This window comes from Lampetra fluviatilis, chromosome 13 (assembly GCF_964198595.1).
Source record: "Lampetra fluviatilis chromosome 13, kcLamFluv1.1, whole genome shotgun sequence".
NCBI lineage: Eukaryota > Metazoa > Chordata > Hyperoartia > Petromyzontiformes > Petromyzontidae > Lampetra > Lampetra fluviatilis.
Genome location: NC_136287.1, coordinates 3,261,852 through 3,279,815, shown reverse-complemented (window position 1 = coordinate 3,279,815; position 17,964 = coordinate 3,261,852). Strand labels below are relative to the sequence as shown.

Genomic DNA, 17,964 nt, shown 5'->3' with positions numbered 1-17,964 from the left:
GCCCCACGTGGCCTCGCTGGCGACACAATGGATGACCTTGCCCAGCATGAATGCGATTGTGCAGAGCCTGCGCACGGCGAGGCTACAGGCAGTGGTGGTGCGTGTCCACCTTGGGGTGGGGGGGGCGCTGAGCAGAAATTATATCTTCTTGGTTCTTTCGGTAAAGTCACGTAGAAGGGAAGTAATAAAATAATAAAAATAAAACATAATAAAAAAAACTTCAACTGTGTGAAGTAATAAAATAATAAAAATAAAACATAATAAAATTATGTTTTATTTTTATTATTTTATTACTTCCCTTCTACGTGACTTTACCGAAAGAACCAAGAATCCCTGCAGTCACGAAAGCTTTAAATCGAAACAGAAATTATATCTTGGTGTGTGGTGCGTCACTTGACCCACAAACATTATATGATGGACAAGTAACGTAATTGTATCGCAGTTGTGTACAATAATTACGGTAATAGATGAATGACATTTACAATTATTTTTACAGTGGCTTTTACAATAATGGACTGGTTATTTTTTATATAAGGTTCCAAGTTCTCGCTGATAATTTGCAAATCCACGTGTTTTTCTCACAAATCCAAGGCCCCTTGAGCTATTTTGGGGCCCCGAAACTTTATCTTGGTTTGCTTATGCCTGGTGCCACCAGTGGCTGCGGCTCAAAAACCGGAGTCTGATGAGAAAATATTTGGTTACGCTTAACGAGACCCGTTCTGCCCTTGAGAAACGAGTCTAACAATGAGTGAACTTGTGTGTGTGTGTGTGGGCATGCGTCTCTCTCACCAGGGCAAAGGAACCATGCGTACTTACTGGCTCCTAGGCGAGAATCCTACGGTGTCAGGTGTGCCGTGAAGAGGTCCTTCGGCACCTCCTCCTCATCTCTCACCTCCTCTGCCTCGTTTGTTCTCGCCACCGCTGCCGTTGGTCGGCGAAGGTGGCGCGCGCGGTGCCACCCGTGTGCCGTGGAGTGCGAGCGTTGGAAGTTTTGCGTAAGCGAGAGGATGGTGGTTTTTGCTCACAAAAGTATCGTAGTTTCCGTTTCGGAAGAAGGGGATTGCTAATGTTGAGACCGTGTAAGAACTCCCGACTAGACTACAGACTGCCCGGAGCAGATGATTTGAGGACATTGTTGCTCCCAGTGCTGATGCTTACCCACCGCTCCCAGTACTGATTTGAGGCTGAGTCCACCTAGGAGTGGCCCAGGATAAGTTCAGATTCCACTAGTCATTGATGTTATCCAACGCTGGGAATCAGACACTGTGTTCGTGGTGCAGTGTGCTAAATGAGGTAAGCCGCGGTGGTGCGTGCTGTGCTGGTCTTAATAGGCAATCGCTATGGCACTTGTCCACCCCTACAGTCTGGAAGGATAAATATGGATACCTTTATCTATACACACAGTCACACACGTGCACGCATACTCAGAGGTACGAGCAAGCCTCCGTTTATCATATACACGCAATTTATGGGCAACCTGTAGTGGTTATCCTCTGGCGTAACTGCCTCCATCCACCACTGGGTTCGTACTACGAACTGAGATAGCTGCTGCCTTGAGCTCTTTTGAGCAGAAAGACATTTTGTCTTTCTTTATTTTCCAGGGTGAGTGCTCTTGGTGAGTGCCTATTAAGGAAGATGTGGTGTACAGTGAGGGGTGGTTTTGACCAGCATCACCACATCAGCTAAGCCTATTTATTGAAGGCTGAGTTGACCATGTCCCATGGTGTACATGGTCAGCAGATATAAGCGTATATATTAACGTAAACAACACTTTAATTGGGGAACTCCTCCAGTATTGTAAAAAAATAAAATGTTACTTAGTAACAGTTTCGTAAATAGTAGTTTTTTTAAATGTAATGATGGACAGTCAAGAGAGTTGAGTGCTGAAATGAAGGAATGTACACATGCTTTCTTCTGTACCGTAATTAGCCCAGACGCTGTCCGTGTGCAGCAGTGAGATGGTTTGTGGCATCTCATAACCGTGAGTGGTGGTGATAGCGTGGGGAGGCCTTCATCCAGCAGTGGATAGACCATGCCTGATACTGATGACGATAATAATATGAATCCCATGTTTAAAACATGAGTCAAATGTAAAAGTCAACCTCTTTTTCTGTATCTCCACATCGAAATATGTTTGAGACCTTCGGTCTACCAACCTTTCAAAAATGATGTTATCGAGCAGCATTTCATATAGTAAATTTCGGACCAGTTTAGACTTTCTGGTTCAAAATAAATGGAAGGCCAATGGGTCTAGAAAGTCGAGAAGGCCTTGACATCAATGTCCAAACACATCGTATTTCTATGCGGAGATACAGATAAAATGTTGTTTTGTTCATTTAATTAATGTACTTAATTACGCATATTCAGTTGCATTGAGCCGAAAACAAGTTCATTAGAAAACATCACGTAAATTATTTTAACCATGATTGACCACTTGTATACATCTTTTGCTGATCCCCTTCAAAGGCCAGCGCTCTCCTCATGCATCGATACATCACTGCCAGCGATTGCATAGCTCTTGGGAGCAGCCCTGGAAGTCTTCAGCATGAAAAACCTCTGAAGTAACCTCACCCCATTCGCTCCGACATTCTCTGTGTCTTCACAACCAGTATTGTGCGTCGTATTTTCCATGCAGGTTGTGGTGCAACACAGCAAAATATACTTTCAGAGAGCAACTTCCCCCAGTTCAACATGAGAATCTGATTCATAATTGATTGTTGGATCGGTTCGCGTGAGTAAAATCTGTTGTAAATCCCACCTCCACCCGACACAACCAATGAATAAATGTGTGACGTCATGAACAAACTTGCCATGTTATTAATATTTCAGCGCACCGATGTGTTGGACAGCAATCCACAACGTTTCACAGTTCCGTGCGACGTTTCGCTGGTAGTTGCAACCAACGTCATCGGTGCAGTTGCACGAAATGTGGCAACTGAAGGAGGGTTTAAGACACATTTTACTGCGTGCATTCGAAACCCAAAAGTAAATTGTGAATCGTAACATCGGTCGCAAACGCCTATGCGATGCATTTACTAAATTTGATGGAGCATCATTGCTGCTTCGCCACAATGGCTCACAAGGTGCAGAATTCATACTGACAGGGCCGCACGTATTGAATGGCCATGGTGAAGTATGTGACTCTGCGTGGACACTACATTTTCGGCAGCCATGAGAAACGTCTGGAGTTACTTTTAGCTCGTAGAACATTCCATTTCTATCGTCTCTTCAACTCCAAATAAAGTAATTCCACGAATGTTTTGACCGAACCTCCTATCTAGTCATATCTTCACAATATTAGGCAATCACTATTCATATTGTGCAAACAACTTTTTGGTTGACATTGTCATTCTGAGAATGTGTTTATCGCTTGTTGTCATATACAGTATATTTATACATCACTTACATACTCAGTAACACGAACATACTTACAAAGATGGAAAAGTCCAAAAATAGTGAATTTAACGAGTAATATGTTTGCTGTATTAGAATGAACACCAATAGACAATCAGTTGTACACAAATGGGGGCACTGTGATTATGGCCTTTACATTACCAGAAACCAAATGCCTAACATATATTTATGCAAGTAAAGCGATATTTTATTTTATAGACTTATTTTTAATCGATCAAAGTTATTGTTTTGAATGTGTTTTCTTGAACAATAATGTACATGTTGTAAATAAAATATGGCTATAAACTGAGATATGCGTCCTCAGTGTTTTCTTTTACTTTGTCACTCCCGTTTAACCACAAGGTTTACAACATGATAACAGGATGTGAAATATTATTTGATTCGTAATAATATTGCCATTTATGTATTGAATAATGGGCAACACGGGTGACAACCACTTGCACAACATTGCTTCAGAAAATGTGTTTCTACCATAGATTACAAACATACTATCAAGATTGTAGAAGAAAGAAAATACAACTCAGGAGATGTGTTTTCACCACGGCAATTCAGTGACAATGCAGGTCGTATCATGAAAATATTATTATCCTGGCATTCGATAACATGCAAAAGTCATTTGGTCTTAATGGGCTCACAGATGGTGATAAATACAATTCACGCACAAGTGTCTTGTATGAATGCACGTGTGTTGCAGTGAAGCCTCTGGAGTCTGTCAATGGACAACGGTTTATATTTGTCGATAATTAGCAGGGGTTGTCTTTTGGATAGACTTGTCCTTACGATGCGAATGTGGAATTTCCATCACTCGATTAAGGCCACAAAACGGAGATGCGCACTGCCCAGTCCGAATTTCATCCGGGAGAAACGGATTTAAATTTACGGTACTGAATAATTATTATTTGGTTCTTTCGGTTAAGTCACGTCTAAAGATAAAATAATAAATTAAATTAAATAATAGAATACGACGTTTCGATTGCAACACAAGCAATCATCATCAGGTATAATGAAATAGCGACATAAAATCTAACCAGAAAACTATAGACAGACATATTAGCAGACAGATATCACCAAGATACATAGAGAGAGCAACACAGGTAACAGAGAGAGGTGGTCGTCTCTGTGGGGTGGCCTTAAATAGACAGAGGAGGACGGACGCAGCGGAAGAGGGCGTCCGCCCTCCTCTGTCTATTTAAGGCCACCCCACAGAGACGACCACCTCTCTCTGTTACCTGTGTTGCTCTCTCTATGTATCTTGGTGATATCTGTCTGCTAATATGTCTGTCTATAGTTTTCTGGTTAGATTTTATGTCGCTATTTCATTATACCTGATGATGATTGCTTGTGTTGCAATCGAAACGTCGTATTCTATTATTTAATTTAATTTATTATTTTATCTTTAGACGTGACTTAACCGAAAGAACCAAATAATAATTCCTGCAGTCACGAAAGTTCTAAAATTAAGATTGGTACTGAATAAATTTCCAATTCTTCCAAAATATGTGCACGACGTATCATTTCATGGACATTGTTCATGAAAGGTCACCCACTATGCAATTCGTATCGGTTGTACCTTCATATAAAGGACATTCTTATTTGGCGTTAGAAGCTTAGTTAAGTTGAGCTACGTTAAACAATCTAGGCTGCCACAGGACACACGATGCAGACTGGATATTGAATAAAAGTCTATATTTAGCCTCGACGTTCATGGATAATCCGTGAGTGGCGTGTGGTGAGTATCGCGTGCTTTCTAAAAATTGCCGGCTTAAAATAAATAATCATCTACCCTTCGCTGGGAACTGGAAACCGGACTGGCCTTGTCAACACGGAGTGAGTTCAGTTCTTTCTATTCGAAATCTGTTATACACGCACAAGCACATTCAATGCAGAACTGTGAACACGTGGATGACGGGTTTTACGACGGTTAATGACCACACGTATCTCAAGGCAGTCGGTCATAGGCGATATAATTGATGTCATTGTTATTCCTGCACGGCTGTTCGCTGGCCATAACGCCTGCGCCAAGACGTATAGCTAGAATAAGACTCACGTAAGCCAGCGAGAGAGGGTGTGATTTAAAGCACACTTCAACAGCCTTTTGCCAAGCGTGCATTCTTTAATTTCGAATGCACGTTCCTTCGTTCGTGAATGGGTCTGTGAAGCAGCGATGCTCCTCGCCGTGAGCCCGCCAGCGGCGTGCAGCTCGTGCCTGAACGCGGTCAACGAGTGGCTCTTCATCTCCAACGCTCACTCGGCCTGCTGCCCCGACCTCCTCGACGCAGCGGGCATCACCCTCCTCATCAACGTGTCACGGCTTCAACCCTTCCCACCGGGGCCGGCTGCGGGGCAAGGAAAGGGGCAGAGGGTCTGCATCCGCGTGCCCGTGTTCGATGAACCCAGCGAGTCACTGGGGCCGCACCTGACCCCGTGTGCGGATGCCATAGAAGAGGAGAGGGTCCGTGGAGGACGGACCTTGGTCTACTGCAAGCACGGCCGCAGCCGCTCGGTGGCGGTGGTCACGGCATATCTCATGCGGCACGGGGACCTCTCGCTGCGGGCCGCCTTTCAGGTGGGGGGCCACGAGAAACCAACTCCTCCCTCCTGCCCACCCCCCCCGGGGACTTGTGTTGATTTGATCCCCGGACAGATTTGACGAGGACAGGAATTGGTTACGTAATTTTTGTTTTAGTGGCAGGAATTCATTTCTATCGAGATCTGGTACCGGTATGCTGTTGAACTTTGGTAAATCTTTCTGCACAGTTTTGATAGATCACCTCCGATTAGCACGGTTGGTTACATACAGTGCTTAGGAAGTTGAACATGTGGTACATACATCGGCTGACTGAGAATTGGCAATGTCGGTAACCGTATTGCCAACCTCTGATATTGGGATATCTCCTCAATATTCCCAATATGTTTAACCAAGCGTGGCTTATCCATGGATTCGTACTCAGGATTTTAAAATTGTCAGCCCATTGATTTCACTTGGATATTACCACCCAGAGGCATCCAATCACATCATTTTAAATTAAATATGTTAAATAGATGGGTATGGGATTCTTAACAACCATCTTCCAGGGCAGAAATCGCATACAGTATACAACTAAATGTGAGAGTGATAGGGATGAAATGGATCTGACAAGCTAATCTCCACGAATAATCATGACGGGTGGAATTGCCTTCCATGACTTGATGTTGTTTAACAACAAAACTCAACACAATATTCAAAAACACTGTCTTAAAGGAAATATAAATATGTATGATGTGGATTAGGGCAGTGATTGCCAACCTTTATGTACGTTGAACTTATTTCGCACCACACGTAGCCAACCGTGCTAATCAGAGGTGCGGGGGAAGGACAACAAACTAAACACAAAATGCAGTTTAAAAGAAATGAGCGAGATAAGTTCAACATACATACAACGCTATGGGGAGTGGCTCGTGGAACTCTTGCAGATATGATGTTTTATTAATAAACACCATATTTTTTTAGTTATTCCGAAAATATATATTCCAGAAACGTTCGGAACTACTGCATCAGAGGAAGATGCAGCCCAAAAACGAATATCTTATCTTGTAGCCACACACCTAGGATGTGTGTCCCAAATGAGATTTCAGCTTGGTTAATAATTATATTTAAAAAAGACTTTGACCATCGTCAGGAGGACTCTAATCACATCACTGCAGTGACACATTAAAATTCCAAGACAGGCATCACGACAGAGTTCCTCGCGGCGAATTTAAATATTAGTTTTTTTTATCAACGAAGCTTAAGACTAGTGTCAGCCAGCCCGTCACTCAGCCGAGCTATCTTACCTGTAAGACAGTCCAGTACCAGTCCATGCTATGGACATGGCAAATCCTCGTATAATCTACAATCCGTAATAGAACTGCATTGACTCAAGTTTTGGTATTCTTAGGTTTTTTCGGTAAAGTCACGTAGGTAAAAAATTATTAAAATTAAAATTAATAAAAGTAAAATAAAATAAAAATCACGATGTTTCCCTCCCTCAACTTGTATATATACAAGGTCGGATCTCTTAGAACCGTTACAGCAAGCGTGCTGTAACGGTTCCACCTGAAGACGGAAGCTTGTGTTGCCTCCGAAACGTCGTGATTTTTATTTTATTTTACTTTTATTAATTTTAAATTTAATAATTTTTTACCTACGTGACTTTACCGAAAAAACCTAAGAATATGAATCCTTGCAGTCACGAAAGCTTGAAATCTAGAATCAAGTTTTGGTGACTGTATTTTTGACCTAGGTCAAAGTTCATAGGTCGTACGTATCTAATCGTAAATACCATATGTATCTAGTTCCTTCTGGTCAGAGTGAGCCCCTTAGAAGACTCTACGTGACAAAAAATGTATGTGCAATGTGCTGTGGCTGACAGACTGACCTCAAGCCGGACGAATACAATTTCTTCTACAGTACAATTGTGGACTGGAAGGCGTCCGGATGAGTACCCTGGCTCTCCCTCGTTGCGTCTGCCCTTCTCGCAATCGGCTTCACCCCCACCCTCATTTCTCACTGGCTCCAACCTCCCCCGTTGGCCCCGCCCTTCCCCCCATCAACCCACATCGCCACGTCCTCGCTATACGTTGGGGATGCGTCCCTGGTGAACTTCGACGCTAGGCGAATCAACGGGAAATCTGAATTAGTTACCATGGACTTAATGATATCGCTTTAGTTAACGTTCCTGGGGGTAAATTTTTGGTAAAAATTTACAGAAAAATATAAAACAAGTTTGAATGAATAAGTGAATACAGAGTACTCACCAGAGATGATTGCATTTAGAGGCCTGGTGTGGACTGAAGGGGAGTTGAGTTTCAGTGTGGCCAGCGATCTTGTAAACACTGAGAATTGAGAGCCCGCTTGGAAGAAGAGCTGTGGTGTATAGTGCGTCGTCACGTACGCTGCGCAAGCTGTTGCCTTCTTTAATTTCAATTCTTCAAAACGACGTCGTGAGTTTTACACCAAATTACGTCCCTAATTCGCTTGTGACGCAACAATGAAAGAGCGTAAATCTGAGCAACGTAAATAGCGGACTTCAGAGGTGGGACAAAGTCATTGTTATGCAAGTCCAAGTCGAGTCGCAAGTCATCAAATTCATGACTCGAGTCTGACTCGAGTCCAAGTCACATGACTCGAGTCCACATCTCATAGGTGGGACAAAGTCATTGTTATGCAAGTCCAAGTCGAGTCGCAAGTCATCAAATTCATGACTCGAGTCTGACTCGAGTCCAAGTCACATGACTCGAGTCCACACCTCTGGCGGACTTGCTGTAATGTGTTTTGTTTTGCTTGTTCCTCTCTGTCATCGCTACCCCCAGAAGGTGAAATCGGTGAGACCAGCCGCAAGTCCCAATGAAGGCTTCTGGAGACAACTGCTGCAATACGAGGCTCAGCTGATGTGTGGAACAGAGCCAGTGGCCGTGGGGAGCACTTCTGGAGGAGCGAGGGGCACCCTGGCCTCCCTGTGATCAACTTAGCAGAGCATGAAATAGCAATGGGGTGGGGGAAAGTGGCAAGCAGTCATAAATGTCGGGCATTTGGATAGTTTATGATATTTTTGTTTTGTATGACTGAGAGAATGGGATCCAACAGTTGTTTTTTTTGTGTTGGTGTGACCAACTTATTTTTGCACATGGAGCAAGGCAACCCGACCCAAGGTTTGCACCCACAAACCCAGTGGTTCCTGACTCGGTGTACCCGACACACCTAAGAGAGGGAGAGACACCAAGCTCAGGAATTGAACCCCAGTTCCTCGGTGGTGCCATTATGAACCACCTCATAGACACATAGAACCATAGATTGAAGTTATATATTGGTGTCTCTAAAGCTTTAAGAACATCCTTAGAAAGAAGAACACGCAGGTGCAGGAATTAAACCCAGGATCTTAGAAATGTAGTTTCTCGCTATGTGTTGCTGACAAGGCCACCTCACAGTCCATTGGGTTTCAGAGTTTTACAAATCTACATAACCCACAAACTCTTGCTCCCCCCCCCCACCAAAGCACTGTATTACAGATGTGTAATTCCACACCTAACTATAATAAAAACAGGCTGGATGAATAATGCCGATGTCAGCCCTAGTCTAGCGTATGTCTGATGCAACTCTATGAGTACCTATTCTGTGGCCTTGCAAGCGTTGCAACATTCACACCACCACGATCACCATCCCCTATACCCGTCCCGTTTTACCAACATCCAAAATAGTTCGGCTTTTGGTGAGAGCGGTGCACCGCTAGGGCCCTGTTGGGAATCCAGCCGCGTGACGTCTCAAGTTGCATTTCAGAGCAGGGCTGGCATAACGCATTGCAGATACAGGGCGTTTCAGGTCGACTCTCCATACACACATACGCGATGCACATGTGTGTGTGTATATGAATGTGCAATAACAGTGTGTGTGTGTATATATAACAGCGGTTTGCATACTGTGCTACAACTGCGACAACCTGGGTTTGATGCACAACATGAGGAGCAAGCGGTGTCCGGATTTGTCTTGGACTGTGGCAGCACTCGGGAGACATCGGTGGCTAGGCATACATTTGTCCAAGCTACATTATTTCTGACTCCTTGTCTTCCAAGACTTAGTAGGTGCTGCTCATAGCACTTGACACGTATGTTATTGCCAAACACTTATGAATAGAAATGACTAAACATCACAATGCAACATCCTCTGAAAAAAACCATCCTAACGACCCAGTGAGGTTTTGTTGGGTAAATAATTGGCACTTATTATTGTTACTTGATACCACCATTTATTCGGCTTAATGGGAGATCTTTGTATGTATATGTAAGCGGTTTTTTGTTTTCAAGTGTAATTTTTTCCGAGTGCATGAAAGCATATTTTTTGGGCTGTGCAACGCTTTCAAAAGCACTAGAGCCACCCAAAGTACAGACGTCATATTTTAGATATTGTTGCAGCCACATTGTGGAATTGTTCATCATTATCTTATCTTCACACATGCCGCGGAGGCTTATTGCTCATTTAATTTCATGGCGTTCTGTGCGACGCACACGCGCCACACCAAAACACGCCACGGTCAAACGCAGTGAATTCGTTGTTCTTCTTTGACGCCCGATAACACGCTCAATTATTGCCACGTACACATGCCGTCATCGGTTTTAAAGTACTGTAGCTAAATGGCCAATGTTTTCATTGGACGGAGGTGTGAAGTGCATAAACGCTAATGGTGTAAAATTGTTACGCGAAAAAATGGATTACTGCTTTTACTTTACAAACAACCGGATATCACAAGGAGCATTTATTAAATTGAACAAATGACCTCAAAATATTTTACGCACGTTTACACAACTCAAAAGGGTACACTGCATGTAAATGTCACGCACAAATGTGTACTGCTGTAAAGTAAAGGGGTGCGGGAGGGAGGGGAGTTTTCCATAAGTGCTGAAGAAACCCACTGGTGCACAAAAGGAAAACAAATATTCTCCCACGCAGTCAGACAGCTGAGAACACATTTTAGGGTTCGTTAGGGATACATAAATGGCATGCTTAAAAATGATATTGCCAAACTTCTAGATTTGAAGCTTTCGTGACTGCAAGGATTCATACTCTTAGTTTTTTCGGTAAAGTCACGTAGGTAAAAAATTAATAAAAATAAAATAATAAAAATCACGACGTTTCACTTGATACAGCAAATCTAGCTGTGACGGTCCCACCTGATGACGGAGACTTGTGTTGCCTCCGAAACGTCGTGATTTTTATTATTTTATTTTTTATTAATTTTTTACCTACGTGACTTTACCGAAAAAACTAAGAGTATATTGCCAAACTTGTTTAATAAAATCCATGTCAATGATCATAACAACAAGTTGGGGATACACCAACCTATTTAACAAATGAGAACGTTTGACTGCAGCACGGGCATGGTTCGTCTGAAATTATTGCACCCCCCCTACTGCCCCCCCCCCCCTATTAAGTAGGCGCATAATCCATCGAGGGGAGGGTCGGGAAAGGATGGACAGTTATTACAAAGTACAGCCCGTTGTCAATCCACTTGTAGAGAAAGGCATCACCACGTCACGTCTATCACTGGGGTGCGTGGATCATATTTCACCCCAAAAGTCAAAGTAGTTTGGGGAGGTGGCCGGCGGCACATGCTAAGTTAAGTTTGACAAGCTGCTGGTGATCAAATTCACCTAGTGAAGTTCATGGTGCAGTACATTAATTACCGCACCACCTCTACCCCGAGGACAGTTATTACACAGCTGAATTTATAATCTGACCTAAAGTACCAGCACGTCCCAAATGCCTCTGTGTGCAGAATAACTTTTTTTTCTCAAAGGAGCAATGAATGGGTGGTGCTTATCCACCATAGCATCAGCGAGGAGAACACCGGGCGGTGGAAATTTCACATTTCTGAGCCATGAATATATAGAAGAAGTTACAATTCAATGGACAATAGTGCTCTATACACACAATCAACAGTTCCTTGCAAAAATGCTATTCTGTAACGACGCAATCAGTAACGATTTGGATTGCCGTTGTATTGCATGGCGATGCATGCGCACAGTTTGAATCGTAACAACGAACATGAACTAAGCCGACAGTCGTCATAATTAGCCTACAATTTTCCCAAGCTCAGCTGCAGTTACAACCATTACTTGACGTGCAATCTGAATTGTGACTCATTGAATTAACCCTGTTTGTGATAGAAAGCAGGCAGGCTACATATAATCACATATATAGGCTTTAACATAGCTTCAACGTAAGATATTTTCATTTAGAAACGTAGAGGCATTACTTGATGAGATTTAGTCCAATTTAAACACTTAACGTTTCATCCTATAACATATTGCGCCATGTCCTACATCATATGACTTGAAGCAATATATTTTCTCCGGGCCACCATTAAAAATGGGGTATATTGTCAAGTGAGCTCTCAGCTGGTCATATTATTTTATTATTACATCTATACTGCATAATTCACCGTCAGTCATGTTCTATCTACTGACACTTCATACGGTCTCAAGGGTGCGTTCTTTCCTGTGGTTGCCACACCATTTGCAGGCCGACTAATTGGCCACTAAGGGACAACAATCGCAGTGGTCCACAGCATACGTTACATTCATCAGGAAAATAACACAACCATCATCTAGAGCCAAAGATCTACCATTGGGCAAGGGACTAAAGAAAAATCTTCTCGAATGTCTCACGAATCAGAAGACACGTGAAATAATAGGGTTGTACGCGGTGCTTAATGTCATCCTGAACAGCCCGGAGCATTGTTCCGGAAATAATTTTTGCACGCCAAATTCATCTCAAATTATGTTGTCCTCACGATACTGTGGCGGGTTGTAGGAGTATAGGGTACAATTTAGTATTATGTGCATTAATATACCTTGCACTCGAGTGCTAGTGAATTATACCGATTATTTATTTATACCTCAAACCAGGCTAGCAGCTTTGAACAAACTAACGAGTGAGAAATTAAGCTCTGCTTGTACCTCAGTGCTGGGTGAAAAAAAAATCAGCAAGATGGACCTGGTTTGGACACGAGATGAAAATGGACTTGGATCAGATTGCAAAAGAGCATTCATGAGAAAGAGGAAGATGGCAACAGCATAGAGCTTTTTTTCAGAAGTGACCTGACCACAAACGATAACTCAACGAAGTGGCTCATCATGTGGAAAATTACACCAGCCAAATATTCTAAACGCATATGATAGAGATGCAATAGACTAATATTTTGAGCAGAAAGGACCATTGCACAAAACGGTAATCTGCAAATAAATTTTCTCTTATGTGGCAGTGTTAATAAGGATTTTTTGTGTTGCATTGTTGGCTGTGACATATCCTGTAAATAATGGTAATGCTAATTCATTAGCACTGGCATTTCACGAGTTATTTCCATTCCATTATTGTATTAGCACAGCGGGGATTTCCGATATGGCAGTCATTTACAGGAATATGATTGCTGCAAGAACACCATCTAAATTTAAGTTGTACTTAATTAAGTTGTACTTCATTTTAACAAAATACTTTCAGGAAAAATTCGAGTTCAATCAAATTAAGTAACACATCAAAACTCGAGCGCATTTTAAGACTGGGAGATCCGAAATCTCCTAAAATATGAAACGAAACTAATCGTATGTGACTCCAAATGGATCTTCAGAATTTTTTTCGACAGGGGTGATTCATCCATGTTCACCACGTTTTTTTACGGATAAAAGACGTGGTCACTAAATTGATCTCATTGCTTTTTCACAGATTAAAAAAAACAAAGTCACACAAACTCTATGTATCCGCAATAATTCTGTGGATAACAGGATAACTCCTCTGAACCGCGAATTTACTTATCCACAAAACAAGCACCCAACATCGATGTTTTTATTCACAAACGCAAATGCACTTGAAGAGTTCCACAGAAGGTAACGGTGCAAGTTGTGCAACCCTCTGACCTCTTGTTCATGTCAATGCCTGCAGAAGGGGGCCTTCGAAAGGTGGGAGGGGTACCCACACTTTACCCCACCATACACAAACTACCGATCAAGCCTGCGGTGCACCCATTTATACTGCTGGGGGAGTTAAAATATAAGAAGCTTGCACATTGTTTCAACTACCGCGCCGGGGAATCGAACCGGCGACCTCTGTACAGCAAGCCCAGTGCCCGCACCATTACACCACGGCAACATATGACTTGGTGATTCAAACTGACAGGCATCATCAATTTTAGACGTGGCAAACTTGAAAGTGAGAAATTATTAAAGGCAAAAGTCAGTGTTTCCCTGCTCACGTGGGGGGCGCGGCCCACAAACGAAAATAATTTGGTGGAAATTCCACATTCATATGGCGCGGACCACATTGTGTAAATGTACCGTAGAGCCACACCAATCTATTGCCAATGCACTGCTGATGGGGGCTTCTCCACGCCGTGGGTGTCTTGAGGATTATTTGACCATACTTCACCACGCTGGTCTGTGTGAATTGAAGGCAGTGGGGGGGGGGGGGTGTACGGATCGACGTGGGAGCATACAAGTACTGTACAACAATGGATTTTGCTGCACAGCGCAAATTATCAATCACTAAAATATTCTTATTGTGCATGTTATCATTGTGTGGTCATTATTATCGCTCTATTGTTGTACTGTATTATGTTCTCCGGCACATAATACAGTACAAATGAAACTCGATTTAAGTGATTCTGTTTCATTCATTGCCATTGCCTACGGTGTCCGGCGCGGCATTCCGCGTCAAACAAAACGCGATTTTTTAATCCGTCACATCACTCGGCAACCTACATTTCAATTAACACCCACACAAAACAACATACCGACTTAATATTGTATCACTGTCGTTTAAAATTAGTTGTTTAAAAATATACATAACGTTTACTTTTTATTAGTCACAATAATAATGACATTGGATGATCGGGGATCGATTAGCGCGCCTGCTTTAGACAGAGCGAACAGATCCCGCTCAAACATGGCCACGTTTAGGAGGTGACGAGCTCACCTCGCCCCGTGTCCCCTCCTCTCCCTGCAGCGAGCAACCAGCAGCGTCTCTCTTCGCACGCACACACGCAGCACATACCATGGAAGCCCCCGCTAAGCACAAGGGGAAAATGATAGCCTCCAACGCACTGGACGCTAAGGATGAATTAGAGGAGGTAGGCCCCCCGGCCTCGGATAGTTTCGCTACCGAGGAAGGCGCGCCTCGCCCGGCCGAGCTCGGCTGCCTCGCCCGGGGTTCTGGGACCCCGCTCTCGGTCTCTCTCGTCGCCCTGTTTATTGTCTGTTTTCTGTGTGTGTTTTTGCTTCGCCTAAAGATTCTAAGGTATTCTAGGGACTCTAGGCTTGAGTCTCGTTGAGTATACTTGTAGTGTATAGTACAGTCGGAATGCCCGGAGTTTTGTGTTTGGTGGGTACAGTACTGTATGGGATGTAACGCGAAGTTTGTCTTGGTCGCGTTTTGTTTTGAGCCGCTGTGATGTTTTGTGCCGTGTTTTTCATTGTTTACAACCCAGGTCGCCCTTGTAACATAATAATTTTGTCTCAGTCGATTCTTACCTCGTTGTAAATAAAGTTAATTACGTACGTGCGCGAAGTAGTTAACTTACTGCTTCAGAAGGCGTAAGGGTGTCAGTTGAAAGCATGGTCTAGGGCAGGGGTCGGCAACCAAAATAACAAGAAGAGCCATTTCTTTCCAATTCGGTACAAAATTCAGTATTTCAAGAGCCGCAATGCATCTGAGTACATACTGTACATACGTATATATCGTCAAGAAGCAGCCCGTAAAGAGCCGCATGCGGCTCCGGAGCCGTAGGTTGCCGACCCCTGGTCTAGGGTTAATGCAGACTATTCTAGATTTGAAGCTTTCGTGACTGCAATGAATCATCTTCTTAGGTTTTTTCGGTAAAGTCACGTAGGTAAAACATCAAAATGAATTAAAATAAAATCTAAAATCACGACGTTTCGGAGGCAACACAAGTCTCAGTCATCAGGTGGGACCGTCACAGCCAGATTAGCTTGATGCAGCTAATCTGGCTGTGACGGTCCCACCTGATGACGGAGACTTGTGTTGCCTCCGAAACGTCGTGATTTTTTATTTTATTTTATTTTCATTCATTTTGATGTTTTACCTACGTGACTTTACCGAAAAAACCTAAGAAGTTAATGCAGACTAGTATCCCTCTGGGGTGGATAGATTGAGTTCTAATTTGTGATAAATCATAATTGGAGATACCGTGGGGAGACTGGCCTCCGTCAAGCTTTGTGCCACAGAAGCCACCAAATAGCATTGGTTAAAGAGGCCTGGCAATTGACGAGACTCAGAAAGTCGAAACCGTAGAGGGTTTGCCTACCTAAACATGTCAATAGAGAGTATTCGTTTAGAAGGCCCATGAGCAGATTGACTAACCTGTTATTTACGTTGAGGGACTTTTGTTTGCTCATTTGAATGTATGTGGAGATTTCATAATCAGAATCTTTATTTAGACTGGAGGAATTCAATGAGCTATGAAGCTCTTTTTCGCAGATGTCCAGTTGCTGCTGTTATTGTTTATTTGTATATTCAAAGTTCGGTTGGGGGGTTAACTTTGTTATTCCTCCAGGGTAAGTAAATTGAGTCTCAACTTTGTGGGACGTCAGCAGTGGTTATCCCATGGTAAGATTGGCCCTGCAATGGGAATGCGTAATTTCCACCACAGTTTCGAGGTTCTAAAGTTCAATAACCACCTGCCCACGCCCATTCTCATTTATTTGAGTCTGGAAAAACTTGCAGTTGATATGAAAAATTGGGTTTTTATAGTTGCATAACTATCAAAACCATCGGGCAGTTTTAAGGGGTGGGGTTTGCCCTGCCAATTTCTATCCTAGAGCATTTATAATGAAGCTCTGTATAACTTATAGAAAGCAGCTAAGAAGTCAGCGGGTGGTGCATTGTTACCGGAAGGTATTCCTTGTGTTATTGTAATTGTTGAATGTTTTTTTTAGCAGACCACTGATTGATATTGGACTGTTTTGTGACAAAGGCATTTGGGGAGTGTCCCTTGCCAGACCCAGTGGGTGAAGCTGAATGATTAATTTCAGCGTATTGTTTGTGAATGATCTGAGGCTAATTGTACATCAATCCGCATTAATTACAGAAATATTGTAAAAAAAAACTTGGGTTATTGTAAGGCCTAGAATTGACATTAACCCAACCCCAGTTAAGCGTATAATTGGAGAAATAAGGGCATTTATACCAGTGGTGGTCACTGCCACAAGGTGGTCGGTAGTTATACATTACAGACCATGTAACTGAATAATCTACAAGGCTGGCTGATAATAATTGGCTGTTGAATTTTCAGAAAAAATACATGTGCATCATTTACTTTGTGCTGGGGACTTTTTAAAGGGTGACCAGTTGACACATTGTCCAAGAACCTATTTAAAGGGAACTTATTTTTCAGGAGGTGTAATGTCCTGGCTAGAAATCGTTTTTATGGTGTGTACCTGTCTAGGCTAAAGTATAAACTTCTCCACTGCTAGTGTTTACACTTGAGAAAACAATGAGATGGGGAACTAAATATGAGCCACTATCAGCTTTGTCATGGACTATGCTAAGAAACAATTGAGCATTAACGATTGTGTGTCCACAGAAGCTGGACCGATGCATGGCCACCGTCACCTCCATGATCGTCAGCGTATCAGAAAGGGAGGCCAACGATGCCCTCACTGCCCACGTAAGTGATCTTCTTCACAAAGAGCAACAGCGAATTTAGCTCGCACAAAAGAGTGAATTGTATGTTCAGAGGTCTCTATTCCACATCCACAGTTTCCTCCCCTCAGGTCCCTGAAAATTCTACTCTTGAGATGTACCAGTATATTCAGGGCCATGGTGGCATATGTCTATTATAACACAGCACCTTGGAGATGAGGTTAGTGGATCATGCAAATTTGTAAAATTTCAGCATCTGCTAGGCTACATATTGGCTAGGGGAACAGAGTACAACATGTGCATTTGTGATTTAAAGCTTTCGTGACTGCATGGATTCATATTCTTGGTTCTTTCGGTAAAGTCAAGAATATGTGTATTTGTGGTTT

The 17,964-nt window shown here is 42.8% G+C and overlaps 3 protein-coding genes across 9 annotated transcripts in view; all 3 read left to right on the top strand.

Annotated features, from left to right (window-relative positions):
- Nucleotides 1-3,701, top strand: part of LOC144935424 (atrial natriuretic peptide receptor 1-like) — a 56,949-nt gene extending 53,248 nt beyond the window's left edge. Inside the window, exon 22 of the mRNA XM_078862047.1 lies at nucleotides 793-3,701. Coding sequence (XP_078718173.1) covers nucleotides 793-858 — 66 coding nt within the window. The 3' untranslated portion in view covers nucleotides 859-3,701. The remainder of the gene's footprint in view (nucleotides 1-792) is intronic.
- Nucleotides 3,702-5,578: 1,877 nt separating this feature from the next.
- On the top strand, nucleotides 5,579-8,895 carry DUSP28 (dual specificity phosphatase 28). The gene is made up of 2 exons (XM_078862049.1): nucleotides 5,579-5,980; nucleotides 8,746-8,895. Exons 1-2 carry the CDS (start codon nucleotides 5,579-5,581, stop codon nucleotides 8,893-8,895), a joined length of 552 nt encoding a protein of 183 aa, XP_078718175.1.
- Nucleotides 8,896-14,799: 5,904 nt separating this feature from the next.
- The window catches only part of INTS3 (integrator complex subunit 3), a 39,732-nt gene continuing 36,567 nt past the window's right edge, over nucleotides 14,800-17,964 (top strand). For 2 of the 7 annotated variants that reach the window (XM_078862042.1, XM_078862041.1), the window contains exons 1-2: nucleotides 14,800-15,146; nucleotides 17,520-17,603. In XM_078862042.1, coding sequence (XP_078718168.1) covers nucleotides 14,973-15,146; nucleotides 17,520-17,603 — 258 coding nt within the window. In that variant the 5' untranslated portion in view covers nucleotides 14,800-14,972. The remainder of the gene's footprint in view (nucleotides 15,147-17,519; nucleotides 17,604-17,964) is intronic. The other 5 variants (XM_078862040.1, XM_078862039.1, XM_078862046.1 and 2 more) reach the window with 4 other exon arrangements.

What these genes read in the sequence shown, in the direction of transcription:
- DUSP28 (XM_078862049.1), top strand. Translation starts at nt 5,579, where the DNA reads ATGCTCCTCGCCGTGAGCCCGCCAGCGGCGTGCAGCTCGTGCCTGAAC. An exon ending in CGCTGCGGGCCGCCTTTCAG is followed by an intron (nt 5,981 to 8,745) that starts GTGGGGGGCCAC and finishes CGCTACCCCCAG; the next exon opens with AAGGTGAAATCGGTGAGACC.